General features: G+C 48.6%; 2 protein-coding genes across 2 annotated transcripts in view; one reads left to right on the plus strand and one right to left on the minus strand.

Annotated features, from left to right (window-relative positions):
• Positions 1-3,145: 3,145 nt before the first annotated feature.
• LOC142599460 (uncharacterized) lies at positions 3,146-7,049 on the minus strand. The gene is made up of 2 exons (XM_075740196.1): positions 4,456-7,049; positions 3,146-4,333 (listed from the first exon to the last, which is right to left on the minus strand). Exon 2 carries the CDS (start codon positions 4,255-4,257, stop codon positions 3,274-3,276), a length of 984 nt encoding a protein of 327 aa, XP_075596311.1. The 5' UTR covers positions 4,258-4,333; positions 4,456-7,049; the 3' UTR covers positions 3,146-3,273.
• Positions 7,050-11,027: 3,978 nt separating this feature from the next.
• CHSY3 (chondroitin sulfate synthase 3) overlaps positions 11,028-24,900 on the plus strand; it is a 172,707-nt gene continuing 158,834 nt past the window's right edge. The window contains exons 1-2 of the mRNA XM_075740190.1: positions 11,028-12,019; positions 13,815-14,098. Of these exons, the coding sequence (XP_075596305.1) occupies positions 11,320-12,019; positions 13,815-14,098 (984 nt within the window). The 5' untranslated portion in view covers positions 11,028-11,319. The remainder of the gene's footprint in view (positions 12,020-13,814; positions 14,099-24,900) is intronic.

Genomic DNA, 24,900 nt, shown 5'->3' on the forward strand with positions numbered 1-24,900 from the left:
TAGCTGTAATTGCTCTGCAAGGAAACGGTGGCAAGACCATGAGTGTGTGGATGTCCCCGAACATACACAGGGCGCTGATCTCTCTTGAAAGAAATGGTGACGTTTATGCAAGATCTGGCTGGGTCCAGTGCCCAGTAAAATCAACAGAAAAGGCTTTAATCAAATGCCCTCAAATGGCTGTGAGGCTTAATGGATTGGACCAATAATTACTTTCCAAAATCAAACTCTATGTAGAAATGCAAATGGCTATAGAATCAGATGTTGCCATCATGCAGGCACCACATAACAATACCAAGTTTGGCATAAACACCCTGGCGTTTTAGAACATAATAATAAAAATAAAGACCATTAAACTATTTCTTAGTCAATATACCACTAATGCATATGATTACCCAGATGTACCAAGGAATAAATATATATTTATGAAAATGTTAAAGGATAGTTGGCAGTTGCAACTACTGCTCTTAAGTGATGTGTATATGCCTCTGCAATAATACTGAATGCCCCAGGAGAATTTCAAGCTTAATGTTTCCAAAAGTTTCCTCTACAAGACAAATGAAATTTCTTTGTCTTTTGCAGATGGTCACGCCAGCTCTGACGTGAGCCATTTTTGTGGGGTTGGGCACATTATGGTCTACCACTTAAAGCCAAATGCTATAAATTTTCTGTGAGCTCACACAACTAAAAGGGAACTATTCACTGCTTCCTGGTGATCTTTTAAAGAACAACAGTGAAAAAGCAGTGAAAAAAGTTTTGTTTTGGCTTCAAAGACTGAGACCCTACTGCAAAATTATGAGACCTGTCTGATTAGTGATACAAATAGCTCCAGTCCTTTCAATCATGAATATATCAGGCTTTAGTTCTTCCTCTCTTGCATCAAGCAGATCCATTTGTCACCATTTTTAAAGGCTTTTTTGTTTTCTTTTGAAAATGGCATTCATCGCCATCACTCCTTCTTAACTTCCTAACAGAGCTCAAATTGATTGTAGTGGCTGCAACAACATAACTGAAGCCATCCCTAAGGCTGCTTTTTGAGTTCACACAATACGTGTCCAAGATCCTCTTAAAAAGAACACAAAAAAGATATCTGCAATTGTTTTCCATCTCTGATATTCTCTGAACCAGTCCTTCATACGTCAAAATCTAAACAAAAAACCTAATTATACATTAAAGTGAGTTTTGGTCTTGCTTGGGGGAACCACACTTCCGATGACTTCCAATCCAACACACAAACAAACAAAACTCAGACAGAAAGCTGAGACACTCATCATGCCAACAATCCCAAGTAAATGGCTTCTTAGCTGGTATGGCACTAAGTTGCTTTATCAACAAATACCATAACAGCTACTTGATCTGTGATGTGAGTGCCTAAATTAATGCATATCTTTAATCTTACTATTCCATAAAGCTCTCTGATGGCTCATGGATAACTTGTTGTTGACCTGGCAGTGCTAGTTGACAACAGGCTGAACATGAGCCAGCAGTGTGCCCAGGTGGCCCAGAAGGCCAACAGCATCCTGGCTTGTATCAGGAAGAGTGTGGCCAGCAGGAGCAGGGAAGTGATTGTGCCCCTGTACTCAGCTCTGGTGAGGCTGCACCTTGAGTCCTGTGTTCAGTTTTGGGCGCCTCAGTACAAGAAGGACATTGAGGTGCTGGAGCGTGTCCAGAGAAGGGCAACGAAGCTGGTGAAGACTCTAGAGCACGAGTCTTATGAGGAGCGGCTGAGGGAACTGGGGTTGTTTAGTGTGGAGAAGAGGATGCGGAGGGGAGACATTATTTCTCTGTACAGTTACCTCAAAGGAGGTTGTAGTGAGGTGTGTGTTGGTCTCTTCTCCCAAGGAACTAGCAAAAGGACAGGAGGAAATGGTCTCAAGTTGCATCAGGGGAGGTTTAGATTAGATATTCGGAAACATTTCTTCACTGAAGGAGTGGTCAGGCATTGGAACAGGCTGCCCGGAGAGCTGGTGGAGTTACCGTCCCTGGAGGTGTTCAAAAACCATGTAGACGTGGCCCTTTGGGACATGGTTTAGTAGGCATGGTGGTGTAGGGTCAACGGTTGGACTTGATGATCTTAAGAGGTCTTTTCCAACCTTAAGATTCTATGATTCTATGAAGTAAAAGTACTGAGTCACATTTAGAAGCACGGGTTCCAAATCACTAATATGGTATTAAGCCTGTCATGCTTACCGTGATTATGGAAAGGGTGTGTTTGAAATTGTGTCCATTTTACGCTTCTTTTTAATATCGAAGTTAATAATTTTATTAAGCCTAAATGCATTTAAACATAACTCAAAATATGGTTTCTCCTTGGAATGAATCTTTACACTTGAGGTGGCTATAGAGAAGAGAGACATTATGAAATTCACTGTTTGTGACTCTCATGTATTTACACAGATTCACAGATCGGAAGGGGTTGTAAGGGACCTCTAGAGATCACCTAGTCCAATCCCCCTGCTAAAGCTCTAGGATGACCTAGAGCAGGTTGCACAGGATCGCGTCCAGGTGCCTTTTGAGTATTGCCAGAGAAGGAGACACCACAACCTCTCTGGGCAGCCTGGTCCAGTGCTCTGTCACCCCCACAGAAAAAAGGCTTTTTCTCATGCTGAGATGGAACTTCCTGGGTTCCAGTTTGTGCCCATTGCCCCTTCTCCTGTTGCTGGGCACCACTGAAAAGAGTCTGGCCCCATCCTCTTGACATCTACCCATTAGGTATTTATAAGCATTGATGAGATCCCTTCTCAGTCTTCTCCAGGCTAAACACACCCAGCTCTCTCAGCCTTTCCTCACAGGAGAGACGCTCCACTCCCTTAATCACCCTTGTAGCCCTCTCCTGGACTCTCTGGTTATTTTCTGGCTTATTCCCCAGTTGGATGCGATGGCACAAGCATTGGACCCCACCCCCCGAGTCCTTCAGATTAAAGCCCGTCTCACCAAGTTGGCCGGCCTGCTGCCAAAGATTCCCTTGCCTCTTCCGGACAGGTGGATCCCGTCCCTCCCTAACAGGTTATAGTCATCCAAGAATGCAGGGCCTTGTCCAAATGCCTCTTTGTAAGGCACTGACAGGCATGGGGCAGCCACCAGTTCTCTAGGAAGCCTGTTGCAGCCTCTGACCACCCTCTTGGCAAAGAAACACTGAGACTTGCCCTGTAGTTTTCATGTATTTCCTTTATTGGGATGTTTGGATTTGGGGGGCTGGGAGCCCTTGAGGGCTGGCGCAGGCCCCAGCTGATGGCCCAGTCCTGGTCTGGCCGTCCCCCGAGGCACCCTCCTGGATCACCGCCGCGGTGCTGGCCTCTTGTTGGCTGGAGAGGCGTCGGAGCTGCCGGTCCTCCTCTTTGGGCGTTGCCGTGGCCCTTCAGGGGAGCCTTCGCTGCCCCGGCTGGAAGTGGAGGGCCCGGGCACAGCCTGCCCTGGCTCCTCCTGGGGCTCCTCTTGCTCCGCGGGGATGGCAACGGGAGCAGAAGGCTGGCTGCTGGGACTCCCACCACCGGCAGCGGACGAGGTGCCGGGCAGCTCCTCCGTGCTGGGTCTCAGAGGGCTGCCGGAGGGGGCTGGGCTGGGGGTGAGAAACCCTCCTTGGGAGGCAGCGGGGCCCGGGGCACCCGCAGGGCTGCCCTCCCGCCCCCCGGCAGCACGGGCGTCCTGCCGTCCCAGATGATGGTGGGCCTCTCCGCTGCGCCCTTGCACGGCGACACATGTACGCTGCCGCACCAGTGGCGCCGTGCGGTTTTGGTGGGAGACCCCCCGCATCCGGCCCAGCAGCTCTCTCTCCAGCCCGCGGTTGTTTGGGGTGCCCATGAGGGTGGCAAACATCCTCTCCTGCTCCCGTTGGACCAGGGGCTGCAGGATCTGGATGAGCGTGGAGTTGTTGCGCAAACCGCTCATCCAGTTTGGGGTCTGGAGGCCACCCACAGGATGCCTGGGCAGCCCTTCTGCAGCCCACCGGTGGGGTGCTCCAGGGTGATGGAGGTGGTGGGCGGCTGAGTGCCTGGGAGCTCCTCCTGCCTGGCGGACGACGGCTGGTGGAGTCACGGGTGGTGTGACGACGTGCTCCACGTAGTCATCGTCCGCCCGCACCGAGTGCAAGATGGAGCGGATTCCCCTCTTGCAGAGGGGGCACTCGGGCTTGCGCTCAGCCCACCGCAGGATGCAGGGGTAGCAGAAGCGGTGGAGGCATGGCATCACGAAGCTGGGCTCCTCCCAGCTGCCCAGGCAGATGGGGCAGCGGTCCTCCAGCTCCGTGGCCATGCTCTCCATGCTCTGCGGTGGGCTGGCGGGAGCTGGCGATGACGAGCCGCTCCCTCTCACCGGCGCTGCAGCAGCGGGTGTCGTGCTGGAAAAGGAAGAGAGGCCACGAGCTTTGGCTGGCCCGTTGGCTGGTGGAAGACATGCCCAGGTCCCTTAAGGAGGAATCCCTGGCAGCTCCCCAGGGTGAGGTGTCCCCTCCCAGCTCACCTGTGCTGCTGCGAGCGCGCCTCCGGGGTGCCCCGGCTGCCTGAACCTGGCAGGGCCGGGGAAGGTCCTCTGACGGCTCTGGGGTTGGGCACCGAGAGCTGCAGCAAACAACTCCCCGAGCGCAACACCAGCACCAAAGGCCTCGCTCAACACTCTGCCAACTGCTCAGCCGGAGTGCGGGCACGAACCGGCTGGGTGTGGCCCGGCGCCCGAATATAAGCAGCGAGGAACGCCTGGTCACAATCCATCGCTAGGTGACATCACAGTCCGCCATTCCGGGGTGTCTCAGCCCATCCGTCGGTGACGAGAGAACCCATCGCTCGGGGAATCGGTGACATCATTGTTTGGTGATGTCACAATCTATGGCTCGGGGATGCCACAACATCCATCCTTTCCCGAGGCGCTCACCCCGGCCGCGCTGCAGCCCCAGCACAGGCATCTGGGGTTACCGCAATGCCACCGCCCGCTCCATCCCCCCATCTCTTGTCTTGTGCTCGGCATCAGTGTTTCATGCCAGTCACCGAGGCCTCGGCCGTGTCTTCCCAGGGCCCCAGTGGCCCCGTCAGGTCGTGCTGGCGGCCACGGCAGACATCTCCAGGCACATGCGGCAAGAGGGTTCCCTCGGTAACACCTCGTGCCTCCCTGGGAGGCTGCAGGACAAAGTCCCACAGGCTCTCCCCACACCCCAGCGCTGCTGGCCAGCCCTGCCTGCCAGCCCTCTGGGCTCCCCTGATTCCTCTCAGGAAGCATGTGGCTGGCTCTTGCGGGTTTTCTCCTGACTTCTCCACTAGCCAGAGGGCGCAGGGGTGATGATCCCCTCTGCCTCAGCACCTATCAGGCCTCATCTGGGCGCTACGTCCTCTTTGTGGTCCTGGAGACAGCTTGTCAGGCCAGAGGGGCTCAGGGGAGGCAAGGAGGGTCTGTGAGGCCAGGGCTGGTTCAGCATGGAGCAGAGAAGGTGTCGGGGCACCTCACAGCATGGCCCGGTGCCTGTGGGGAAGGCATCAAGTGGATGGGAACAGGGTCTTCCCAGCACTGCCTGGTGGGAGGGTGAGAAACAGTGGTATCTCCTGAAACTAGAGAGGTTTGGGCTGGAGATAAGGAAAGAAAACCAAAATCCCTGTGAGGATCGTGAGGCACTGGAGTGGGTTGCCCTGGGAGGTTGTGGGATCCCTGAGCCTGGAGGTCTTCAAGACCTGAGTAGCCGCAACCCAGAGCACAACTGTCACAAGATCATGAAGTGTTGCACGCTGAAGTCCTGCAAGAGAAAGCATTGCCAGTGGGAAACACAGCACAGGTTTCCAAAGATGCCACAGCTTCCAGAAGATTTCAGCTTCCTAGTTTCATTTCATTCAGCATCTTTCACGAACGTTTGTTTAGCACAGGACAGGACAGGACAGGATGGGACAGGACGGGACGGACAGGATGGGATGGGATAGGATGGCATAGAATAGGATAGAATAGTCGCAGTTGGCAGGGACCTACAACTGTCATCTAGTCCAACTTCCTGATCACTCCAGGGCTGACCAGAAGTTAAAGCGCATTACACAGAATCACAGAATCACAGAATCACAGAATGGTGGGGGTTGGAAGGGACCTCTGGAGGTCATCTACTTCAACCCCCCTGCTAGAGCAGAATCACCTGGAGCAAGTTGCACAGGATTGCGTCCAGGTGCCTTTTGAGTATTGCCAGAGAAGGAGACACCACAACCTCTCTGGGCAGCCTGGTCCAGTGCTCTGTCACCCTCACAGAAAAAAGGCTTTTTCTCATGCTGAGATGGAACTTCCTGGGTTCCAGTTTGTGCCCACTGCCCCTTCTCCTGTTGCTGGGCACCACTGAAAAGAGTCTGGCCCATGGTCTTGACATCTACCCATTAAGTATTTATAAGCATTGATGAGATCCCCTCTCAGTCTTCTCCAGGCTAAACACACCCAGCTCTCTCAGCCTTTCCTCACAGGAGAGACGCTCCACTCCCTTAATCATCTCTGCAGCCCTCGTCTGGACTCTCTCCAGTAGTTCTCTGTCTCTCTTGAACTGGGGAGCCCAGAACTGGACACAGAACTCCAGATCTGGCCTCACCAGGGCAGAGTAAAAGGGGAAGATAACCTCCCTTGACCTGCTGGCCGCGCTCTTCTTGATGCAGCCCAGGATACCACTGGCCTTCTTGGCCACAAAGGCACATTGCTGGCTCGTGGAGAACCGATTGTCCACCAGGACTCCCAGGTCCTTCTCTGCAGAGCTGCTTCCCACCAGGTCAGCCCCTAACCTATACTGGTGCTTGGGGTTGTTCTTCCCTAGGAGCAGGGGCCTACACTTGCCCTTGATGAATTTAATTTGGTTCCTCTCCGCCCAGCTCTCCAGCCTCTCCAGGTCTCGCTGAATGGCAGCGCAGCCTTCTGGTGGATTGGCCACTCCTCCCAGCTTAGTACCATCAGCAGACTTGCTGAGGGTGCACTCTGTCCCCTCGTCCAGGTCATTGATGAATACATTGGACGAGACCAGACCCAGTACTGACCCCTGGGACACACCGCTAGCTACAGGCCTCCAACTAGACTCTGTGCTGCTTCGCACAACCCTCTGGGCTCTGCCATTCAGCCACTTCTCTACCCACCTCACCGTCCACTCATCCAACCCATACTTCCTAACCTAACCTATGAGGATGTTATGAGAGATGATGTCAAAAGTCTTGCTGAAGTCAAGGTAGACAAAATCTACTGCTGTCTCCTCACCACCCAGCCAGTCATGCCATCATACAAGGCTATGAGATTGGTCAGACATGACCTCCCCTTGGTGAATCCATGCTGACCACCCCTGATAACCACCTTTTCCTCCACATGCTTAGAGATGATCCCCAGAATGAGCTGTTCCATCACCTTCCCAGGGATGGAGGTGAGGCTGACTGGCCTGTAGTTTCTAGGTCTTCCTTCTTGCCCTTTTCGAAGACCGGAGTGACATTGGCTTTCCTCCAGTCCTCAGGCACCTCTCCTTTTCTTTTACAGCTGACATATTGCATGCTGTAGCAACTGGTTACTAGTGCAGAAAATAAATGCTGCTGTTCTAACTGATCTACTTGTTTATTTAGGATATATGTTTCTAAGCAAAATAAAACTGGAACAGAAATCAGTTCAGTGAGCTCCTTTGTGACGGTGGAATTAACTTGCATGGTTTTTCTTCCCTGTTCAGCTCTAATCTGCTCCAGGACAATGTCTGTGTCAGATGATCAACCTATGCTGTTTAAGTGTTACTTCTTGAGATGACTGACATGGGACATGGGACTAGCAGGATAAGAGACTGTGCCCAAAGATACAGTTTCACAACTTACCCTGAGCCTCACTTAAAGTGCAGCTAGCTTTAGTCAGTGCTTTTCACCTACGGCTGCTGTGAAGAGATTGCAAACAGCGTTATGGCTATCTTGTTTTAGATGCCCTTTACGCAATAGGTACAACCTGTAAAGTGCAGCTCAAGTGTCAGCATCATATTCACGCATTTCAGCAAGCTAGTTGAATGAAAACATCCAGAAAAGCACTCAAGTTTTATCACCCTTTATTTTCTGTCTAGTGTTGAATTTGAAACCTAATAGTAATTCCTAGCAATCTATCACTGATGGCTTTGGACTTCTACCTGAGAAGAAACAGTAGTAAGACTACTACTAAGGAACAGGAGAAAATGTTTGGGAAAACCCAGCTCTGTTCCTCTCCAAGACTGCAGATGTGTCGACCACCCCTTCAGTTCAGGGCTTTGTGCCTGGTGAAGACAAAGGGACTGGGTTCAGTATGGCCAGAATGACTCTGAAAAAAGTAAAGTGAGAGTGGGAAGTGGATACTCTCCCATTTGAACTCTGGCTTCTGCTGGCATCATTGTGTAAGAAAGATTGCCCACTTCTGGAGCTAAAGCCCCATTATTTTCACTTAAAAGTATTGCTAATGACAATCATAGCCCTATGTTTCTGCTGTTTCTTCATCAAAGGACGTGTGTAAAATTTGAATAGAGGCTGTAAAACTACTATGGTGAAATGGGAGATTGCGTTTTCCACCTTTTTCACAAGAGAAAAACTAAAAATGTTAAGAGACTCCCCTGAGATTATAATTAGAAACACATGGTACAGTGGACAGAAGGCAGGATTTCTAATTTCCAATCCAATTTTTGCTACAAGATTACTTTTCAAGTTTTTGAAGATATTGGCAGGCCCTCGCCTCTCCCATTCCCTCCAAACACATCCAGTGTGACATTGGAGTAATAGTCTTATAAAATATGTTCTAACACATAACAAGCCATGTAGACGTGAAGGGACTAAGCCCAGCTCAACAAGTGATTATATCAAATATTTATTTTAATTGGAAAGGCATTCTGAGTGTCGCTCCTTTACTGAACACAGGTATGGGACAGTTATTATTAACCACTAGATGCCACTGTTGTTCCTATAGAAGCAGCCCAGTCTGCGTTTTGGTCTGTCCATAGAAACCCAGAACACATTTCCCCACGGTGTCTTCAAACACTGGGATAGCATTGAACTAAAAAAATATAAATGCAGGTACACACGTGTACTATTTCTGTTCCAAATATCCTTATACTCTATTCCTTTATAAACTGTCTTGATAACACACAATGCCTTAAGGTCTGTTTTCACCTTTGAGGTGTGTAAAAGGTTTATGGTCACCTCTCATGGGCCCACCTGCTATTTTTGTGACAAAAATAAGTGCTGTCAGACCTAAGGAGCTGGCACAGCTGATACTGACTGGAGTCATTTCAGTGTATGTGTAAGCGATGGAAGTGGCTCACTGTCAGACATTGTACCTGTGCAACCCCTTAGCAGTAAGTTGTCTGAAATTTTAGGACACTGTAATGGTGAGGTTGTGTAGGTGTAAAGGAGCCCTTACTGCTGGAAGTCATATTGTGCAGGACTTGCTGGGACCCAGCACCCCCCAACTGTTTGTGGGAGTGGAGGGGAAGGACTGTGAGATAGCATTTTTTAAATGGAAGACTCATATGAAAATCTGAGACAATCCTAATACTGGTAATCCCTCATGCCATGGTGAAGCCTTCTGAAGGACAGCCTTCCTCCTTAACTTGTTGCCTGTTAGTAGCTCAGTGAAGGCAGACCCAGAATCTGCCACCCTGTTTCTCCCAGAACATCTTGTGGGTGGTATTTATGTGCCCAGACACATTGATTGGGCTGTTGTTTTTAGTGGTGACAGCAGAGTGAGTAACTGGTACTCAGTGCCTTGCCGCTCGGCATTATAACTGCTGCAGCCTGCGTGCTGTAGAGAGGAAATTAATGATGGGCTGCTTTGGAAAGGATGCTCAGCCCTGGGGAAGCCAGAGGGTATGTTTCCTGAGCATGATGCTTGCACATCTCAGAAACACAAAGAGCACACAGCCTGCTCACTGCATGCAGTAAAGGCACAAGGAAAAAGTGAAATTTACTTCAGTGAGTGATCTTTTCATAGCTAAAGACTATGCAGGGTAGGCCTTTTTCTTCGTTAGGTAGGCAAAGTAATTTCTGTCTTTTTTGAAAAAGGTTTGAAATTTTTTCTCTCACAACTATTCAATTACTTTTGCTAGCATCACACCATACCAGCTTCCATGCTCCTCCTCTTGCCTTGACATATGTGCCTGACAACTGATAAAGTCACGTGAAGTTACAGAAAATCCCATAGACTTAGCTGCAAAAATGGGTGGTTTTGCTGACAAATGATTAAACATTTGCTACTGCATCTTCAGTAACTTGGTTGTATTTCAGTGAAATGACAAATGGATGTGGTGAACAATTTATGACTCTTGCTGGAGATGAGCATCTTGCACAATGAAATTAGGGATGCATATAAATACGGAGGAGACAAGGGAGACCTTAAACTTCAGAATGAAAGCTATCTCCACAGGCACAGTGGCCTGAACGTTTAATTCCTGTTGTCAGTCATCCTGGCCTGTGGACAGTGCAGTCACCCTGAGGTTGGAGGATGAAGAGGCTCTGTTCCAGCATCTTGGAGCTGGTGATAACAACATACTCAGGCTGTGGGAATCCACACCACAGGAAAAGACATGGTCAGGGAGGGCTACAGTTCTCAGCTGGAAAGTTTTGAAGTGTTTGAAGTGAAGAGGCCAGGGAGCAGGGGCAGAGGAGACGGCTTCCCTCCTCCTGAAACTACACCCCTCAGCTGTCTTTCCATGACCACCCTTCGGATGAGAAACCGGGGCAGGACGGTCCCACCCGCCGTCCCGTGGCCGCCCTCGGGTGATGTGAAGCTGCGGCCGCAGATGAGCCGCCGGCCTCTCCCGACGCGGAGGCGGGAGCGGGGCGCACCGGTACGCGCCCGGGGCCAAGAGGCGCGCCCGGGCGGGCGGCCCTGGTCCCGGGACTGGAGGGTGGCGCCGGAGGGTGGCGGGGCCGCAGCGCGGGGGAGCTGCGAGCGGCACCTAAAAAAATCGTTTCCTTCCGGAGCGGCGGCGGCGGCGGCTACTTCCCCGGAGCGGCTCGGGCACGGCCGGCGGCGCCCTCCGGCGTGAGGCGCTCGGCAGCCGCGGAGGAAGCCGGCTGAATGGCGGAGCAGGGCCCGCGGCCGCCGTGTGGAGGAGGCTGAGCTGGTGGGAGGGGCGGGGAGGGACCAGCCGCCGCGGTGACAAGGTGCCAGCGGAGCGGCGGGGCCGCCGTTAGTGCTCTGCCGTCCTCGCCGCCGCCCTCACGCTCGGAGAAGTTTGACTCGGGAGCAGCGCAGCCGCCCGGGCCGGCGCGGCGGGGCAGGGAGCCGCGGCGGGAGTCGCCGCACCCGGGGCCGCTGAGGGACGGGGGTCTCCTCCGGCGGGAGGCGGCGGGGGGAAGCCGGCGGCGGCGGCAGCGGCGCTCCGGGAGCCGCCCCGCCCGCGCCATGGCAGCCCGGTCCCGGAGACCCTGGCTGAGCGTGGTGCTGGGGCTGGTGCTGGGTTTCACCGCCGCCTCCTGGCTCATCGCCCCGAAAGTGGCCGAGCTGAGCGAAAAGAAGAGGCGCGGCTCCAGCCTCTGCTCCTACTACGGCCGCTCGGCGGGGCCGGGGGCGGCCGGGGGCGCGGCGCCGCCGGAGGCAGCGGCGGTGCTGGGCGGCACGAGTTTCAGGAGCAGCCCCTGGGAGCTGCCGCCGCCGCCGCCGCCGGCGGAGGGCATGGTCTCCAGCCCCGCCGCCGGCGGGGAAGGGGAGCCAGAGGAGGAGGAGGAAGGCGGCGAGAAGCGGAGCGGCCGGCCCGGCGGCAGCCACAACGGGAGCGGGGACTGGGGGGGCGCCCCGGGCTACGCCAAACCCCGCAACTTCCTCTACGTGGGGGTGATGACGGCCCAGAAGTACCTGGGCAGCCGGGCGGTGGCGGCGCAGCGGACGTGGGCGCCCTCGGTGCCGGGCCGCGTGGAGTTCTTCTCCAGCCAGGGCTCCGCCGCGCCCCCCGGGCTGCCCCGGCTGCCCGTCGTCGCCCTGCCCGGCGTGGACGACTCCTACCCGCCGCAGAAGAAGTCTTTCATGATGATCAAGTACATGCACGACCACTACCTGGACAAGTACGAATGGTTCATGCGGGCGGACGACGACGTCTACATTAAAGGTGACCGGGGCGCGCCCCGCCGCCGGGAGGGAGGGAACGGAGCGATGGCCTGGCGGCCCGGCGGGGTCCCGCGAGGGGGTGGGGAGAGTCGGTTCCCGCCTGGTGGCGGAGCGCAAGGGGTACCTCGGCCCACCCACCGCCCCGGCGGAGTCTGCTTCCAGCCCCCGTGTGCGGGCCGTGGGGTGCTGTCCCGGCGCTGAGGTGCCGGTGGGAACCTCGAGGTGCCCCCGCGGGGCCGGGCCGGGCCGTCCCTGGGGAGGCCGGGGCGCGTTGGAGGGCTGAGGCGGGGGGTTGGACCGCGGCGGGCGCGGTGAGCGGTCCTGGCGTGGAATCTCGGTGCTGCGGCTCCCGCGCTTGCTGCGGCGCGGCTCTCCGGGTGAGGCTCTGCCGTGGGCCGGCGGAGAGGGTCGGTCCGGCCGGGCGCGGGCAGCGGAGCGGCGGGGTGGTGCCGGCGCCGCGTCCCGCCGCGCTCGGCTGCGCAGCCCAAGGGTGGCAGTCCCGCCCGCCTCGTCCCGCCGCCCGTGGGCAGGCGGCGGGCGGGAGCGGCGAAGAGCGCTGCCGGCTGCCGCCTGCTCCGGCCGGGCAGCCCCCGCCGCGGTTGCGGCTCAGCGCGAAGGCTTCGACTCGGTACTGCTCGGAAGTGATGTTTTCAGCAGTAACAAAAGTTCTCCGCTGGCTCGCTGACACTTGGGCTGAGCATACGCAGCCGCTGAAGGCTACTTGTAAAGCTGCTTTTCTTTGCAGCATGTGTCTCTGAAAAGCACTGGCCCTATTTCACGAGTTTTATAGCACCATTGAAAATAGATGTTCTGCAACCCGCTTGCTTTTGGTCTGCGCTTGTTGCTGCTGGTTTTACTCGTGCAGGGTCCTGCTCTTAGGAAAGAAAGAAGAAGATGAACTTGTAAGCCTAGGTTGTGAGCGTGATTGCTTGCAGTATTGAAAACACTGTGAAAAGTTAACTGGAGTAACTGTATGCTTCCCTGTTTGTCGCTGGCTTTTGTTTGAGTGATTTAATGGGCTGCTTGTTTGTCAGCTGTCATTCATCTGTGAACTACTCGTACACTTACACGTGTATCTATATATATTTGGTTGCAGATGTAGAAGTTGTCACTTTGGGCTCACTGCGGAGTTGCAATGAACCTGTCTTTAACTAGTTCCAAGGTTCTGAGTTAAACCTATCCAGAAACTTTTGATTTCAAGTAAATTTGAAATCACAATTTCTGAGAAGAGCTAGGTAAGGGGTTTGAAGGAAAAGTCTGTAGGCATTGTAGCACTGGGAATAGTTTGGAAGGAGCCTGATTTTTACCTTGTTCCCACAATTACTCTACAATTAAATGTATTTACCTTGGTTAATAGAGATTTGCTCTGGTCTTTTCAATAATTAATCCTATTAAAATAATACCCGCATTTGCCTTTCTCTTCCTTCCCTCCCCAGCCTGGAACTATATTGGCAAATTGTCCTCTTTAGAGAGAGTTTTAAACTACCAAGGAAGTGCTTTCCATTAGTACTGATTGAACAGAACAAGGTTTACTGGTAAAATGAAGTTTTGATCATGTTCTGGCTTTTGGCTGAATGAAAATGACATTGTAATGTTAATTAATGAAAACAAAAGAAGCTTGTGAAAGGTAAACTTGTCCAAGGGTGTTTTCAATTAGGGATAGGATACTGCTTTGGAAGTGATTTTCTGTGACAGTGTCAGGTGCCTGTTACGTTTTTAAAAAAGCGTGAAGTACAGGAGAAGAGATGGCTGGCAGACTAGGCAGAGAAATAACAGTAATCTCTTATCTTTTTCAGGTGAAAAATTGGAGGAGTTTCTTCGCTCGCTGAACAGTAGTAAACCTCTGTATTTGGGACAGACTGGTCTGGGTAATATTGAAGAACTCGGAAAACTTGGGCTGGAGCCTGGAGAGAATTTCTGCATGGGAGGGCCGGGAATGATCTTCAGCCGGGAGGTTCTCAGGAGGATGGTGCCACATATCGGCGAATGCCTTGGAGAAATGTACACCACTCATGAGGACGTGGAGGTGGGCAGGTGTGTCCGAAGGTTTGGAGGAACTCAGTGCGTTTGGTCGTATGAGGTGAGTGACAGTGTAAATTGCAATGTGCTGTTTGTTTACAGAGTTTTACATCTTGCAATGTAAGTAGCTGTATCTGCAACCTCTTTCCACCATAATTATGTTTTAATGCATGCATCAGAATGTAAACTGCAGACTGTAAGGAAAAAAGAGAGGAAAACATTCACGGCATGTTGCTGCAAGCATATTCATTTCTACTTGTCTTTCAATTTTCATTGTTGACAATTACTGCAGACCCATTGTAACTATTGCTATGCTATAAGTTGCTAGAGCTTCACCTTGGGCGTTTCTACATATAACGTTTGACAGGATGCTGCTGTATTTGACGTATGCTCTTCAGGTAGGATCTTTTTACGAACTTGTTTTTGGATAAGCATGTGGCATATCTGTTCTGCATTGCAGGTTCTTAAAATATATTGTAGTGTTTGAAGAAGAATTGGCTGTATTTTCTTAAATACTCAGCTGTATTTTAATGGAGTTTATTACTGGCAAAAGCAGAAACAGTGGTTGTGGGGTTTTTTTCTTGTACAGAAATGAAATTTGTTACACTGTCTTTGTGTGTGATAAACTTTTACCACTGTTTTTCGTAGTGTAACACAGTGTTAAAATGCATTAAGGACATAGGCGGTGTAACAAATCTTCCTATGCTGAAGTCAATTTAGGAGCAAATGACTTCATTCCATAGTATGATTTTCTAAAGTAATAAAGATGTGGTGCAGTACCCAAAAAGTTTGTTTGCACTGCCGTAACTAAAATTCAGACCTCTTTCTCTGGAAACGTTGTGATTAGTGGCAAGACTAGTTTTGTAGATAAAAATAGACTAAGCGTGCAACTGCCCGAAAGGGTAAAGGATGATAGTTAATGTGATGAATATGATTTCAGTTACTTTGACTGATCCTTTAATATTAATATATGCTTGCCCTTGTGGCGCTCCCTTGTTCAGCAGGAAAAATCCTTTAAATGGGCCACTGAAAGAGGTTATGTGCTATTAAAAACAAAAAGACAGGAAACATAATTTTGCGGATAAGTGTTTTTCTGAACGACCTGGGGAAAGGTTGCCATTTTAAAAATGGGCTTGGTAGGCTACAATGCATGTAAACAGGTGAACAAAAGTAAATTTTGATTAGTTGATACTAACTAGGTAGAAACCTTAGAGGTGGAAATCTTATCTTTTACTTCACAATCGAAAGGTGCTTTTAGAGACTATTTCAATCAATGTTATAAGTCCAATGTAAAATAATACACCTGTTGCACTGGTAGAGCAGGGAAGGCATTTATCATGCAGATGGATATTGATGTAGGACTAGTGGTCCTTAATCAGACTTCCAAACCGCATGCTACATTAGCAGCTTAATCTTACACTCTGGTGTGTTTGTGCTGTGTCATCCTTATGGGCATGTGATGCCTGCTGATCTCTATCAGCAGAATTAGGATTCTGCCTTGACAGTTATATGTTGGAAGGGGTTTTGGTTTTGTTTTTCTGGTGTGTCTTCTTGGGAAGAAATCTGGGAAGGGAATAAAACTGATAATAGATAACATTATCACTGCATTGGTTGTTATTTATTTTGATGTTGAAAGTCAGGAATTTTTGGCTCCAGGCACCGAGTGTAAGTGGGATACAGTGAAAAACTATGTTTACTTTCTTCTGTTTTGGAGACTGCGTTATAGGACTGCCCAGCAGCTCAGCTTTTCATGGTAGGATTGGGGCCTGAAAGCATAACCCTTTTGGAAAAAGCATGTGTTTTTATGGGGTGTGGAATAGACTGACACCAGTCTTGACTGTCAGTTGCTCTTGAAGGCCCTAGGTCTATATAATAAAGAATGGAAAAAAGAAGAAAATGTGTTAGGCATTGCAATAGGAGCTGTTAATTTCTGATCAGTATTTCCGTCTGTTAGAAGAATCTTTGACTCTGTGGCTGATACAGGAGATGCTCCAGAAGATGCAGATGATTAAGCCAAAGCTGCTTAGGATGCTATGCCAGCATTAGGTGTGTATGGAAGGGAAGGAGTGAAATAGAGTGAAAGGATAGGGAAATTGCATTCATGCTTTGGCATAGTTTGTGTTGTGTAGCTGGTTGTTTCAAGCAATCTAGTGCGGTACCTGAACAGATTGGGTTGTTGTGGGTTGGTAAATTGATTGGTGACAAGGGTGATTTTTTTCCTAGGGTACTGAAACTCTTGCTGTGTGATTTTTTTTTTTACTCCTGCCTTAGATCAGGAGCACTCTTTGTGTGCTAGAAGGGGAATTATTCCCTCAGATGCACATGTGCAAAATGTCAGATTGGGGCCAGGACTTTCTGCATAGGCAGTTGCCCTTTTGTCCTGAAGTCCTCTTGTTGTATGTAAGTATTAAACTGAGTCTTGTTGAGCTGTAAGATTTTTATGGACTTCACTGCTTTTGGGAAGAGGCATGACTTGTATTGAGGATGTTGCTGAAGACTAATATAAACTGGAAACAATTATGTTGACATTCATAGAAGCAGAAAAGATCTAGAAGAGTTGAATCTCTGTTGCATCATTTTTTACTAGATTTCTTTTCTAAGAACTGGAACAGAAAGTCTCTTTTTGGTGAGGATGAAAGAAATCAAAGAGTTCAAGAGAAAACCTGAAATGCTTGATCTTTGCTGGGTGGCTCAACTGGCGTAGGTAAGACTGGCTGCCTGTCAGGGTTTATTCTATTGCCTTGTAGAGGTTGCAGGTAAGCTGTGCTAGCTTATATGTGTAATATGCTTGCTGGCAAGGAGAGGGTTACAACTTTGACTTTTTTTTTGTCAGAATGAATAGGAAAAGAAGCGGTGTACAAGCCTGCAATGAGCCACTCTTGTTCTTGATGCTTTCTAGAGTTTAATTCTTGTTCTGCCAGATTTGAGGCCGGGGCTAAAGGCTGGGTACCCACATACTAAATGACGTACGGCTGAGGTGATGAGTCTCTCCTGGTCTTTGCTGCTGGAGCTTCTCCACTTTGAATAAAGAGTTAGTCATTGGATTGCTGGGTGAGTGAATCTAATAACAGGGGGTTTTAGAGCAGTTGTGCAGAATGGAGGAGACAAAAACCTGTCCTCGGGCTGCAATTTGACAGTTGCTCTAAGCCGACATAAATATGTGCTTAGGCTGAAGGGTAGTTGGTCCTTTCGGTTGCTGTCCTGTTCTGCAGGCCTTGTGTAGCCCTGTGGTGAGCTGGGGCAGGGGTGGGATCCACTTGAAACCTGGACCTGACTGAGAGTGTTTTCTTCAGCTGAATCAGTACTCACGGCAAAGCTTTGCTGAGCACAAGCATCAGAAGAATGAAGAGGTGGTCACGTTCAGCCAGGAATGAAGGGGCAGGAGAGTGCCAAACTGCCTGTCTTGGCAGCAGCTTACCTTCAAATTGGCTGGAAGCAACACTGAACTGCATCCTAAATCTGGTTCCTTGCTCCATGAGGAATTATCAGCTAGAAGTATTGTATTTTGGGTGGATGATTTTCTTTCTACAGGAGATCCATCCTTGTTCTGATATGTTTTTCAAGTGTATCTTAATTTATCCTCCAGTTTGGATGATGCTGTAATGATTAATGACAAATTTGTCTACAATATTTCTGTAAAATGCCTTTTTGTTTTTGATAGGTGTTAGCAACTTTTGCTTCCCCAAATTGGTAGCAGTAGAGGTTGAAAAGGGCCTTTTGCTTTTGTGCTTTCAAAATCTGTACTTCAAGTTAGCACCTTCTCTTCCACTAATTTTAAATCCTTGAAATATTTTTCTTTAAACGTATGAAGAGATTAGCTTGATTTTAGTGACTCATACTGATTTTATTCTTTGGAAGCACAAATATAGTTAAAAACCTGAGATGCTGTGTTGTACCTTGCTTTGCTGTTTAGGAGGGACTTGCCTACAGAGGGTTGTTTGGAAAAAAAGGCTGATTGCTTTATTTCTCCCCCTGACACTTTTTTTTTTTTTTTTTGAAGGATGTTTCTGGTTTTAGAAGACCATTTTGTAATTTGTAACCTAAGTTTATAACAGATCAAATAGTGTTCTTTCACAAAAGGCCAAAATAAAATGCAATGCATGAATTAAGTGGCTATAACAATTCAAGCGGAAATCATACATTATCAGGGTATAAATACTGACTGTCAGAGAAGGTTTCTCTTCAGAAAATGAAAAATGACAAATGCAGCATAAAAAGATTTAAAGACCATTCCTCAGTGTATTTGGGACATTTGTTCTAATGTTAAGTTTGTAAAGCTTTTTTTGTAGCCTTTTTTTCCCTTTCTCTGGTGGAAAATACCATAGAATCAAAATATCTCAAATCAGAAGGCACCTGTAAGGCTCATCAAGTCCAATGCCCACTACATGCATTTTAAACTTAAAAACTACACTCATACAAAAAACTACGTTCATGCAAAACACCCCATATACTTTTGATCTTTTGGTAATGTGTAAGTTGATATTGAAGGAAAATAGTGCACTTTGTACATACCAGCAGTCCACATTAATGTTTGTATCTGTTTTCCCATTGTGTTTTCCTTTCTGTGTTTGTCACAAGTCTGTGACAACCATAGAATACAGTCTCATCACTATAACATTTTGTTTAATAATACGGATAATAATACTAATTTAAAATTAATAATTTTATTTTTTCATTTGAGGCTTTGTCTTTATCTTTGGTGAAGGTGTTGGTGGATCACAACTCAGCTTTGAGTAGAACACTCCACCAACCAGAAGCATTAGAGGTGTATTTGCCTTTGATGATGGTCAGATGGCATTTTGCTCATTTGGGTACTGGAACGATCAGTCTTGAAGCAGCAGTACCCACCTGCACTTAAGCTGTTGGTTTTGGTCAGCTTCATTAGGTAGTTACGTAAATGCAGCCATCATTTTCAAAAAGCATAGGGCGAGCTATCGGTAACCCTAGATTAGAAATGCATGGAAGAGTGGATGATTAAGATTGTAGCAGGGGTCTCTGAGGGTATCTGGAGAGGAACAGGATGGTCACAGAGGCCTCAGAACTGTTTGCATCAATGGCCAATTACCGATATGGGATGTGCTCTCTTAACTACGTGTTTTTAATAGCTGTTACTGAGGGTCTTAAGTGTTTCCCGATGTGGCTCAGCAGGACTGCAAGAGTTGGAGGTGCCTTGTTTTGGGGCCTTTATTGTGAAGGTATTCCCACAGCTACCATGGAGGTGTGCACCAGCACACACAAGCCTGTGGCTGTGGTCCGCGGCATGATGGCATCTTAGCTGTGGAGCGAAGAGCTAAGGGGGTGTTTCTCAGCCTGACTGAGAGTCAGCTTGTCATAGGTTTCTGGCTTGTTTGCAGATTGGGTGCCCCAAGAGGAAATACTGCTTGTGCCTATTTGGAGTTTGACAGCTGTGTAATTCTGACTCCTGGTGCTGAGTTCACGAGGTGCAGGAGGACTCTGGGGATGTGTTTGCATGTCCATGATGTAAAGAAAGGGTGGATACACCTTCCTCTTAATGCACTGTCCTCTAACATGCCAGCAGCTGTTTATGTGCAGGACTATGTGGGCTAGCTAACAGCTTTCTAGTCTGTGTTGCGTGTTTGTGTGTTCTTAAAGCAAATATTTCAAAGGTTTTCCTCTTTAAGAATAAGCTTGTGTTTGAATTACCAAGGTTTTCCTCTTTAAGAATAAGCTTGTGTTTGAATTACCAAAGCATCCCACAGATAAGCAAAAGGAAAACCTTAGGAAAAGTTCTTAAATTATTAAAAATATGTCTTTAATTCTGTATATGGGTACCATGAACCATCTCTCAACCTATATGGAAATTTAGACCTAACCATGTTCACTTTCTTCTCATGTTTGCTCTCATTTTATTGGAAATGTTTTCTCAAGACTTTTGTGCAATTGCTATATTGGAGGTGGTATGTCCAGAGAAGTCTAGTGCAGAAGGCTGGCTGTTCAAGTGTGTTTAAAAACAGTTCGACATGAGATGACACAAGTGTGGCACAACTGTTGTAAGAGTCATCTCATTTAAACCCATCACATCATCATTCTTGACAGTGCCTGTCACGTTATGCAAGGAATAAGCTTGATTTTTAAAAAGACACTTACAGGTGAAGAACTTGTTGGCTTTAGGGTCAACAGTGGATTCAGTGCTTTAAGTGAATCCATGAAACAAAGCACAATGAAACCCTAATATTTTTTACTGTTTACCCTGAAATAGTTTCCTGTACTTTACCTTAAAATCAAGTAAACCAAACCATATGCGAAACATTAGTTTCTATAGATATTTGCAGAATTATCTTTATTTTCAAAATTTTGTCTTTCCTAGGTGTTCAGAAATAAATTTCCCGTTCACGTGTACAGATTTGATCATGGTTATTGGTCATTCTTTGACAAAATGTTTTGTTAAACTGTCCTGCTTGAGCCGTTCTGAAGATGAAGTGTTCGTTGCAGGTTACCAGGTAAAGCAAATAGTATAGAGTTGCTCCAAGGGTGTATAGTGTTCTCAAAGACACTGATAGTCCACAGGTTGTTTCCTCCTGTTCCCTCCCAACCCCCAGAGCTGACGAATTTGGTTCCTTTTCCTGGGCTGTTCTTTGTATCTCTTCTTGTCCTGACTTAGAAATCTCCCAGAGATAACTTTTTCCTGACTTTCACTTGCCAAATTCATGTCTTTTGATGAGATCAAACGATGTGCTTCTACTGAAATGGAAAATGTTCACAAAGAGAGAAGCTGGAAGTTGTAAACAATGAGAGTTACAGAAATTATTTGAAATAGGTGTTAATTAGATGTACTTCTATTTACCATGGTACCTGGGTATCAAAAATAGGATATGTTTCTTTTTTTAGAAGAATAAGCTTTCAAGCTCTCTTCCAATTCTGTATGTTTCTTGGGAGTTTTCTGGAAGTAGACAAATAGGGACGAAGTGCAGCTAGTCCTCAGACTTTATTTATTTATTATTATTTATTTTGTGGCTCTCATTACCAAACTAGTTTCCACCTATCTTCAGTTCTTATGTGAGAAGGTATGACATGTATTAAGCCATGGTCAGTATATGCTGCTCTAACACATTCTCTAAAACATGCTTTTATTTAGTTCTTGGATTTCATTATATAACATGAAATATTCAAAGAATACACACAATATTTAAAATGCAGCAAGAACTGCTACGCTTTGAGGAGTTTATTCTATCTGACCAGTGTGGGCTAATGATTTAAGCTCAAGGTGAGTGCCCAGGTTGTTTATTCTTTAGTACACATTTGAAACTGGGCAGCAAGTAAATGTGTAGTCCCACCCCAGCTGCAGTATTTTTGGCTTCCTGAGTATCACACTAAGAAAAGATTTTTGGCCTGCTTTTAAGAAGTTTTTTAAATCATATATACACTTTAGGAAACAAAGAACATCTTTGTCCTGGTTCTGGCAAGGATAGAGTTAATTTCACAAGGAGCCAGGACAGGTGAGCCAAGCTAGCCAGGGGCTATTCCATGCCATGTGACATCATGCTCACCATAAAAGGGGTCTTCGGCGTGTCGGCGTGGCTCCTGGACGGGTCGAGCATCCGGTCGGTTGGTTGTCGGATCAGTAAATCGTTCTCTGTTATCACCCATGGTTACTATCTGTTATCAGCACTGTTGTTGTTATTTCCCTGTCCCTTGCTGTCCCAGTAAACTGCCCTTATCCCAACCCTCGAGGCTTTGCCGTTGTTCTTCTGTTCTCCTCCCCGTCCCACTGGGGAAGGAGTGAGTGAGCGGCGCGTGGCACTTAGCTACCGGCTGGGGCTAAACCACGTCAGTCCTTTTTGGCGCCCAACGTGGGGCTCGAGGGGGTGTGATAACAACAAGTCTGACCCAAGTGTGTTAAAACAAAGTTGTTATAAGCATTTATGATGTTATTGAAACAGTCACTGGTCATAATGATGTTCTGTTTGGTCACATGGCTCTGTTTTGTAAACCCGTGTTTACTCTATGTAATCCCTGTGGTGCTGTTTATCACCTCAGGGAGAGGGGTTCGTGTTCTCATGTTGTTGTATTGTGTGATAATGACTTATGATAAGATATCACTGACAGTCATGAGTCTGAGCTGGTATGTGTATGTAGCATTTCGGTCAGGCCCGTACCTCAGTCAATACCTTTCAGAATTGATTAATAATTGGACCCAATCTATGGGGAAGACAGGGGGGGATACCTTCTCCCACTCTTTCACCTCCTCTTTTCCCTTTTGGGAAACAATTGGTTACAATAATTTTTGATAATTTTGAATACCCTTGGAATGTTCAGGCCAGTATATTCCTATTGCTAGGTCTCCTGAATGTTTTCCCACTCCTGTTCAGGGTTAGCAAAAATTGTTTCACGAGTATCACCCAGGGATCTTCCCCAAGACTGAATGGTCAGGGCTGGCATGGCATGTGGGAGAGTATGGGTGGGTATCTAGAGACCTTTTCACCCCCAATGGTTTGGAGCTTCACTCCTGAACAATTGCAAGACCCTGATAAAATGGTAGAATATTTGAAAGGAAAATGCTGTGGGGATTCTAAGGAGACACAACTTACTGTGCTGTGCTGGGCCCTGGCCACAATCTATCAAACACTGCTTGATAGTAGACAGCACCATCCAGAGGGAGAGAGCAGACCCACAGGCACTGCAGCTGCCCAGGCCCCCGCAACAGGCACTGCAGCTGCCCAGGCCCCCGCAACAGGCACTGCAGCTGCCCAAACCCCCGCAACAGGCACTGCAGCTACCCAACCCCCTGCAATAGGCACTGCAGTCGAGCCAAAAGATCAACCCATACCAGTATCAGTCGCCCCTATACACAAAAAGAAATACACAAGGAAATCAGTTCGCTTAGTGAAAGATGATGATGAACTGGGGCCATCACGAGAACAAGAAGAAGAGCTAGAACCAGAAGTGATTACTCGATCCCTGTCCCTGAGTGAGCTGCGAGATATGCGGAAAGATTTCAGCCACCTTCCAGGGGAGCATATTATTACCTGGCTGCTCCGCTGCTGGGATAATGGGGCCAGTAGCCTGGAACTGGAGGGCAGGGAGGCCAAGCAGCTAGGATCCTTGTCTAGGGAAGGGGGCATTGACGAGGCAATTGGGAAGAAGGCGCAGGCCTTCAGCCTCTGGAGGCGACTCCTGTCAAGTGTGAGGGAAAGGTATCCTTTCAGCGAAGATGTCGTATGTCGGCCAGGCAAGTGGACCGCTATGGAGAGAGGTATTCAATATCTGAGGGAATTAGCTGTGTGGGAGATGGTTTATTATGATGATTATTATGATTACAATGCACAGTTGCCCACAGACCCCAATGAAGTCCAGTGTACCCGACCCATGTGGCGAAAATTTGTGTGAAGTGCACCATCATCGTACGCCAACTCACTGGCAGTAATTGACTGGAAGAGTGAAGAGGCACCCACGGTGGACGAAGTGGCTGGCCGACTCCAGCAGTATGAAGAGAGCCTTTCTTCCTCCCTAGTCTCGGCTGTGGAGGAACTGTCTCAGGACGTCCGGCAACTCAAAGAGGATATATCTTACTCCCCACCTGCACAGACCCGCATCTCAGCTGATAGGAGTAAGCATTTTTCTGCTCCAGAGAGGGGATATGGAGCATACACACCACGAGGCATCCTGTGGTTTTACCTGCGTGACCATGGAGAAGACATGAGGAAATGGGATGGGAAGCCCACCTCAACCCTGCGGGCACGCGTACATGAGCTACAAGGCAAGACAGCTGTAAAAAGGGACTCTTCCAGAAAGAATGCTGCACCAGTTTCCACCGGGCAGCCCCCCAGACCAAGTGAAAGGCCAGATCACACTTCTGATCCTCTTGAAGGGACTTCTAAGTCCTTTCTGCAAGAGGTGAGTAGTGACTATGACGAGCAGGATTAGAGGGGCCCTGCCTCCAGCCAGGTGGAGGAAAGGGACAATAGGGTTTATTGGACTGTGTGGATCCGATGGTCTGGCACATCGAACCCACAAGAGTGCAAGGCCCTAGTGGACACGGGTGCATAGTGTACCCTAATGCTATCGAACTATGAAGGGGTGTAACCAATATCTATTTCTGGTGTGATGGGGGGATCCCAACAGTTGACTCTGTTGGAGGCTGAAGTAAGTCTAACTGGGAATGAGTGGCAAAAGCACCCCATTGTGACTGGGCCGGAGGCTCCATGCATGCTGGGCATAGACTACCTCCGGAAAGGGTATTTCAAAGACCCAAAAGGTTACAGGTGGGCTTTTGGAATAGCCGCCTTGGAAGCGGAGGAAATTGAACCATTGTCTAGTTTGCCCGGTCTCTCGGAGGACCCTTCTGTTGTGGGGTTGCTGAAGGTTGAAGAGCAACAGGTGCCGATTGCTACTACAACTGTGCACCGGCGGCAATACCGCACCAACAGAGACTCCCTGGTTCCCATCCACAAGCTAATTCATCAACTGGAGGGTCAGGGTGTGATCAGCAGAACCCACTCACCCTTTAACAGTCCCATATGGCCAGTGCGGAAGTCCAATGGAGAATGGAGGCTGATGGTAGACTATCGTGGCCTGAATGAAGTCACACTGCCGATGAGTGCTGCTGTGCCGGATATGCTGGAACTTCAATATGAACTGGAGTCAAAGGCAGTGAAATGGTATGCCACAATTGATATCACTAATGCATTTTTCTCGATCCCTTTGGCAGCAGAGTGCAGGCCACAGTTTGCCCTCACTTGGAGGGGCGTCCAGTACACCTGGAATTGACTGCCCCAGGGGTGGAAACACAGCCCCACCATCTGCCATGGACTGATCCAGACTGCACTGGAAAAGGGTGAAGCTCCAGAGCACCTGCAATACATTGATGACATCATTGTATGGAGCAACTCAGCAGAGGAAGTT

The sequence above is a fragment of the Balearica regulorum genome, chromosome Z (assembly GCF_011004875.1).
Source record: "Balearica regulorum gibbericeps isolate bBalReg1 chromosome Z, bBalReg1.pri, whole genome shotgun sequence".
Lineage (NCBI taxonomy): Eukaryota > Metazoa > Chordata > Aves > Gruiformes > Gruidae > Balearica > Balearica regulorum.

Coding starts and splice junctions, on each gene's coding strand:
- LOC142599460 (XM_075740196.1), bottom strand. CDS start 4,257: ATGGAGAGCATGGCCACGGAGCTGGAGGACCGCTGCCCCATCTGCCTG.